We start from the raw sequence: 7,813 nt of genomic DNA on the forward strand, positions 1-7,813 counted from the left end.
TTATTCTCAATATTACAATTTTCCCGCAACCTAATTTTGCTAAAATGGAAACTTGATTTGTTTAATTTGTCATAATATTACAATTGTAAAAACAAAACACTAGATGCTACGAAAATGATGCTATTTTTCCTCATGATATGACATCAGTGTAAAATTACAACTTTTTCTTATTACATTACTCATTACTCTTTGCACAATATTTTGACTTTATTCTTGTAAAATATATCTTGTCATTGTTTTTGTTGTTTTTTAAGCAGCTGTGCCGCACTTTGGTCACCACTGCTGTAAAGAGTCACTGTCAGAAAGAAAGTCACGTTTGCATCACAGTGTTTAGCTTCCAAGACAGGACAGTACAAGAGTGGGAATGGTGAGACGGTCCGCATATTTTGGGCCTGGAGGAAATGACTTTCTTCTCACTTCTGATTGGCTAGAATGCCCTCCCAGTAAAGAGTCGGCATGCAGATGATGCCCTATAAAACTATTTTTAGCTTTGAATTCATTTTCCGACACAACAAAGTTGATCTGAGGTCTTTCTCTCATGTTTGATGAGGTTTCCCTCATGACCTACACCTGATCCTGCCGTGGCGTGGGCGTGTGTGTGTGTGTGTGTATGTGTGTGCGTGCCTGCAATTCTCATGACGTCACGCTTTTGGCCACCTTCAAAAAAAAATGTTTTTTAATCAGAGTTTGACTGCAAGCGAGGAAAAGTTAGCAATGTGAAAATGTGCCAGATGTGCAGTTTTTGAAGGGTGTGGTCCCGGTTTCCATGGCGACCGGAGGGGGCGAAGAAGGAGAAAGACTTTTGTGTGTATGTGTGTGTGTGTGTGTTAAAGTTCCATTGATTGTTTTTGCACTTTTTGTTGGACTTTTTAAAGGTTAAAGATGGAAACTAGACGAGGGTGGGGGGTGTTTTATTTAACTTTTGGTGGCAGCTTGATATTTAATATCTTTTACACAAGGCAGCATGCCTGTCTGTATTCATTTTTTATTATTATTTTATGTTTGTAATCAATGCCAGGATTTCCTCTGCCGGTCTGACTGCATGTTCCCTCGCTGTGAAGATTGCCTTCCGTCTCTCAGAACCACTTCGGACCCGCTTGCGGTTCTGTTTTGACAGTTTTAACAGTGTGACTGCACCTTAATATTGATTTTTTTTATGCTCATTGGGTCGCTAACAGGGTTTATTTGTATTCACTTTTAATCTTATTTTTTGTGATTTGTCAAAAAAAAAAAAAAAAAGCGTGAAAGCCAAAGTGTCATCACGTGAGAAGTACACTGTCCCCGGCCACTGCACAGGAGTGACCACCAGGGGGAGCTGTTCACTTCGTTTGGTTCTTAGGGAAGGTCAAACATCACTGATGTTGTTGAGTCCTAGACGGCACGCCCCTCGGTTTTGTTGGATGACATCCTATTGGAGGATGGAGTGTTTTATTTGGACACGTGACCCCCCCCATTCCCCCAATCTTAAAGTGGCACCCTCCGTCCCAGTGCACTGATTGTTTTACTTTTTTCTTTGGTTTTGTGTTCACTATTGTTTTAAATGTGTGTGCGCGTGTGTGAGGCCCAGTGGCTCGTTGTTCAAGTCCCTGACAGGCGCCCCCCCCACCACCACCACCACCACCACGTCGTTTCCATGTATTCACAACAAGGAAGACGACTTTAATACCACCCGCACCCCTGCAAACAAAGGTCATGATGTTTTTTTTTTTTAAAGTCCAATTATTCGGGGTGGGGTGTACAAGATGTACATGTGTAATTGAAAAGTGAACATGATTTAAAAACAAGAAAACGTGTTCTTATGACTGGCTGTATGTTAACAATGAACATAAAAAAGTTCTATGACAAAAATATAATAAATTAATTTTAAACATTTAAAACGTGTTGATGGTGTAATTTTACTTCCCGACCACAAGAGGTCATCAAATAGTTTTTGTCATTCTCTTTTCACTCAATTGCGTTTTGTTACAGTGACTTACCATTTTATTCGATTCACTTGGATTTAACTTCAAAATCTTTGTGTTTAACAAACAAAAGGTGAAAGAAGCGCAAGACAACATGAATATAACACTTCCTACTGTATTGTTTCATTGAGAAATGCAAGAACTGCTCAGATTTGAAGAGCAATACGTAACCAAGACAACCCATCGCAGTGGTTATTGGCACCATCTATCGGCCAAATGGGAGTACAACAGTACGGCTGCGGTTTAAAGTGGATATAATACGCACATTTTTTTATTAAAAAAATTAATAAAAATAAAACTATCTATCTTCTGCCCACTTTGTTCTCTCCTCCGCCAGCTGTCAATTCTGAACTTTATTGTTGTATTGTTCAATACAATTAATTATTTAACTTGTTCATAAAAATACATTGGAAAGAAAAAACATGTTTTATTTATGGAGATAAATTAACATTAATTGCTTTATAGGTCAAATTATTGGGAGGTAATCGAATCAAATCGGATTTAAAAATGAATGGTTAGATTAATCGATACATCGAAAAACTATTTTGTAGATTAAGCGATGATAAAAAATAATCGTTTAACAAAGCCCTACTCGTGACATGTGGGTCAATACTAAAATATCGATCTGGAAATCAAAATATTGATTTTTTAGATGATCATGTTTGTCTGAAACTTTGTTCTACTGAAAGGATTATCGTAAACGGCACCATGTGTGAATTATGAAGTTTTAATTATTTAGTTGTTTTACATATTTTCTTTTCATCCTTTAAAATACCATTTTCAACTTTTTTTATATGATTTTGATATTGAGTTGTGTCTGTAAGTAATGTGCAACTATAGTTATATGTGTTGTTTAATTAGGATGCTAATTCTGTCTAGCTTGGAGATTGGAGCTGCTGTGCCAGCCACTGACTAACTAAATTCTGAATTGTCCATAGGTATGAATGAGGCCTCGCAGCAAGGAGACCCGAGTTCAATTCCATCTCTTTGTGGAGTTTGCACGTTCTCCTCGTGCATGCGTGGGTTTTCTCCGGGTACTCCGGTTTCCTCCCACATTCCAAAAACATGCTAGGTTAATTGGCGACTCCAAATTGTCCATAGGTATGAATGTGAGTGTGAATGGTTGTTTGTCTATATGTGCCCTGTGATTGGCTGGCCACCAGTCCAGGGTGTACCCCGCCTCTCGCCCGAAGACAGCTGGGATAGGCTCCAGCAATTTTCAGTCTATTTTCTTTCATTCATTTTGGTTTTGTACACACCAGAATGCATCCGGGCATCATTTTGCGTATTAAAAGTGTTGAACAAGGAATGCTTTATTATATCCATATCCTTAAAAAATGTTTACTTTGTTTCCTTGTTGGCGTAAACACTGACCATCCGTGGAAGAGGTTAGACACCGAAGCAGGATCAAATGATGCGTTAGAGGTTTGGATGTTGGGAGAACTAGTCCTGGTAAGAATGTCCAAGTCCAGTCCAGTCCCGTTGTCACTGGAGGCCAGGCGCCACCAGGTACCCGTTGAAGGTGATGTAAACGTCCACGTCGTCGCTGTAGACTGCGTTCTCCCTCTCACGCTTGTAGAGGCGCACCCACACCTCGTCATTGAGTGCCAAGTCCAGCATGACGCTCTGGCTCTGCATGATGGAGCGCTCGCTGGGCTGGGCGTACAGGATCACCTGCTCCTTGTCGTTGTGCATGAGGTGCAGGTATGTCTCCTTGAAGTTCCACGTGTGGATGTTGACGTTGAAGAAGTAGACGCCGGGCACGTAGCAGTAGAACTTGCCCTTGAACATGTTGAAGTGCTCGTGCAGGTTGACGAACACCGTGTCGAACACCAGCGCCTGGTAGTAGTCCACGCTGTGCAGGGACTTGCGGCGTCCCACCGAGAAATACGACTGGGGGGTCTTGCAGGGGTCGCCGGGAGCACCCGCTTGGCCTTTGCTACCCTTCAGGCCTGCGGGTCCTCGTTGGCCGGGGGGTCCTTCGAGACCTGGCTTACCAGATGTGCCTTTATCCCCTCTGTCGCCTTTATCACCTGCAAAGAAGGTAGAATTATAATTCATTCATTCATTTGTGATGTTGTACTGGTGCTTGTGTGGCAATATAATCAATATAATATCATCAATATAATATAATCAATAATATAATCAATATAATCACATATTTTGATGTGAAGATACAATGCAGCGACGAAAAGATAACGTGGATTATTTTTCCTGGTCACATGATCACTTGTTGCTAGGCAAAACTCACAAAGCTCAGTCAGTGCTGTTTCCATAGCAACCGGGGGCACAATTATCAAATAATCAATATAATATAATATAATCAATAATATAATCAATATAATATAATCAATATAATATAATCAATATAATATAATCAATATAATATAATCAATATAATATAATCAATATAACCACATATTTTGATGTGAAGATACAATGCAGCGACAAAAAGATAACGTGGATTAATTTTTCCTGATCACATGGTCACTTGTTGCTAGGCAGAACTCACTGGACTCAGTCAGTGCTGTTTCCATAGCAACCTGGGGCACAATTATCGATCACCAAAGCTAAACAAGGCCCACCCCTGACAAGGAAAACCAATGCATCGAAAAAAGTTTATTTTCACCACAGTGCCATCTACTGTGGGGCACTGACACATGTGCCCCACATACCAAGTAGCCACCTGGTCTGAACCACAGAAATCAGATCCATCAGCGTCTTAGCGTTAATTCCACTGAAAGTGGTCATGAAGCATTTACGAGGCTTGTAAGAAAAAAAATAAAGTGGACAGGCTAGCTATTAAAAGAAGAATCTAGTTTCTGTTTATAAAAACGAAGGATGTTCTTCCACATAACGGCAAAGAAAAAAACGGTTTGGGTCATTTTTAGGTCGCTAAAAGGCAGTGAGCATTTGATTATTAACAAAAAGTCTTCTTAGGTCAGGGGTCTCAAACACGCGGCCCGCGGACCAAATGTGGCCCGCAGGACACTAGTTTGAGGCCCCCGCCTTGATATGAAAGTTTAATGTTAGTGCGGCCCGCGCAAGTTTGATATGGATGCTGTATGGTATCATGTACCCAGAAAAAATTATTACGTTTGATTAATGTTCATGTTAAAGGTTAAATAACTGTTAATAGTTATCCTCCCTATCCGTGTGGAAGTGGTAAGTTTTTGGCTATTTAAGTTGAAAGGAAATAACTTGAAGGCTACCGTTTAGGTCGCTAGCTCTCTAGTTTGCGAGTTAGCATGTGTCTCAAGACCCTGCAGTTGCGCAATATGTTGTAAATAAAAAGAGTATAAATGTGACTATAGTCGTGTTTTGTCATGTCTACAGGGCTCTAATAATGCTTTGTTCATTTTAATCTGAAAAAAATAATTTGTCTACCCACCAACTATATGTGATTTCTTAAGTTTTTATTATTTGCCGTTTTATTATTATTATTATATTTTTTTATTACTGATTGATTGATTTTCTTTATTGTTGATTTGAAAAATAAAAGATATTTGAGAACAGTGGAATGTTTTATCAGAGCTTTTCTTGTAGAAAATCAGAACCAAAGCAAAGTTTATTCATTTTTCTGTTTTTAATAAATGCGTTTTGTTGTTTTTTTTTGGAAAACCTGATGCGGCCCAGCCTCGCCCAGACCCTAGCTCCAGTGGCCCCCAAGTAAATTGAGTTTGAGACCCCTGTCTTAGTGTGTTCTCCTCCATCTTATCTAATGTCCTGCCTCGGTGAGCTGTGCGGACTTTGTGGTTCCCCACTGAGTCCAAGTCCAAGTTACAATTGGACATTGAATATAGCAGTTCTTTTGCGGCTGTGTTTAAATGTGCATGGAAGTGGACACAAAGGGTGAAAGCGTTGTTATTTAGGATGTCTGAGGGCGGCCCACGGGTCAAGACAGGACGGGTCCGCTCATGAAGGAAGCAGCTGTGGACACAGTACTCATTTGGACCTCATAGAGGACCGCCGAGACTCTGACCGACTCTCTGATTACATGTTGTGTAAAAAAAAAAAAAAACCCTTCCCTTCCCTTCTGGCTGTGTGATGATCCTGGATTGTCCTCTAGTCTCTCTGTCTCTCGTCAAACTGACTCCCGATTTTGAAATATGTAAACAAAAAGTGTTGACGACATTTTAATCCCCACTGGGGGACAAATAAAGGCTATGTTACGGAATTGGTAGATATATAGCTTCATGTATAGCTTCACATCAAAATGATCTTTGAAATACAGTGGTGGACGAGCGGTCAGTGCGCAGGCCTCACAGCTAGGAGACCCGAGTTCAATTCCACTCTTGGCTATCTCTGTGTGGAGTTTGCATGTTCTCCCCGTGCATGCGTGGGTTTTCTCCGGGTACTCCGGTTTCCTCCCACATTCCAAAAACATGCTAGGTTAATTAGCGACTCCAAATTGTCCATAGGTATGAATGTGAGTGTGAATGGTTGTTTGTCTATATGTGCCCTGTGATTGGCTGGCCACCAGTCCAGGGTGTACCCCGCCTCTCAACCGAAGACAGCTGGGATAGGCTCCAGCACCCCCGCAAAGATAAGAGATAGAAAATTAATGAATAAATGAATAATAAACACGTTTTTCTGCTGTTATTAAACCCCAAAGTGCGAACCCCATAAGATGCTCAATGCATGCTACAAGCCACCCACAGTAAGTTTACCGTGTTTTGTCCAGTCACCAGGAAATTTGGTACACACCTTTAGGCGTCGGACCAGCACTATTGTGTAAAATGTAAACAAGATCGGTTGCAAAACAAGATCGCCATCAGGAAAAACATCTTGAAAACACCTACGTAACTAACTGTTGGTAAGTCATTGAGTATGCGTCTAATATCTGTATTGCAGCTACTGTATGTCTAACCCATCCAGATAAATTCCCTGCTTGTCAACTCCACGTCCAAAACGACTAAGGTTTCAGGGAGTAAGGTTTTACCAACATTAACCAACCCACATAGCCGCAACCATTACTCACAAAGCATGTTTTTATTGAAGATAAGTGTTTTCAGTTGTGGCAAAAGGTTCCCGTACCTTTAAGGATGGTCATGTTGACGATGGTGCGGACCTCGGGCACGTGGTAGTGCGCGGGGCCGGCCTGAAGCTCCATGTGATCGCAGCAGCGGCGGCAGAATCGCGTGGGAGGCCGAGAGGGCGAGGGGAGGCTGCAGGCCAGCGGCAGCAGCAGAAGGAGCCTCAAACATGCTGCCATCGCAACTGAAGGGGGGGGGTCAGGAGGGTTCTTCCTTGGATTCGGAACAAAAACACCATGAACATTTGGTGGGAAAACCCTTGAAAATGAATTGTAGTACAATATGGTCTTATTGTCTAGCCACAATAAGCACTTACCAAAAATATACAACACAGAAATTCTTCATACGGTATTGTTAAAAATGTTCAAGTTCCCATTCCAAAAAATATATACACATACATAAATTCCGTCATAGTTCCCCTTTATTTACCATTGTTCTGTCACGACAAAAGAAGCTAACATGCTAACAGGTCAGTGAGAGTTGTAGTGACAAAACAAACCATCCAGACTTTGGACACCCGTGACACACAATGGCAACATACCACGTAAGACATAGTCTACGTCTTATAGAAAAACATGCTATAACATGCTAATATGCTAATATACAACACCAAGCATGGTTGTGCTGAGTGTCTGTGTATGTTAATGTCAAAAAAATGTTATTATGCTAATGTTAGCATGGTAGCGCTAAAATCATTGTGTTTATACAAGTTTGTACTCATGAAAACGGCCAAAATGTTACTATACTAATGTTCGCATGTTAGCAATGCGAACATTAGCGTAGTCCAGCTTTTCCACTCATTTTTATCCCCTTTCT

General features: G+C 41.0%; 1 protein-coding gene across 1 annotated transcript; it reads right to left on the reverse strand.

Annotated features, from left to right (window-relative positions):
• Positions 1 to 2,663: 2,663 nt before the first annotated feature.
• On the reverse strand, positions 2,664 to 7,189 carry c1qtnf6b (C1q and TNF related 6b). The gene is made up of 2 exons (XM_078793558.1): positions 6,999 to 7,189; positions 2,664 to 3,994 (listed from the first exon to the last, which is right to left on the reverse strand). The coding sequence occupies exons 1-2, from the start codon at positions 7,174 to 7,176 to the stop codon at positions 3,447 to 3,449; spliced, it is 726 nt and encodes a 241-aa protein (XP_078649684.1). The 5' UTR covers positions 7,177 to 7,189; the 3' UTR covers positions 2,664 to 3,446.
• Positions 7,190 to 7,813: the final 624 nt, after the last annotated feature.

The sequence above is a fragment of the Doryrhamphus excisus genome, linkage group LG9 (assembly GCF_037039965.1).
Source record: "Doryrhamphus excisus strain RoL-2023G ecotype Guam linkage group LG9, RoL_Dexc_Guam_v1.1, whole genome shotgun sequence".
Lineage (NCBI taxonomy): Eukaryota > Metazoa > Chordata > Actinopteri > Syngnathiformes > Syngnathidae > Doryrhamphus > Doryrhamphus excisus.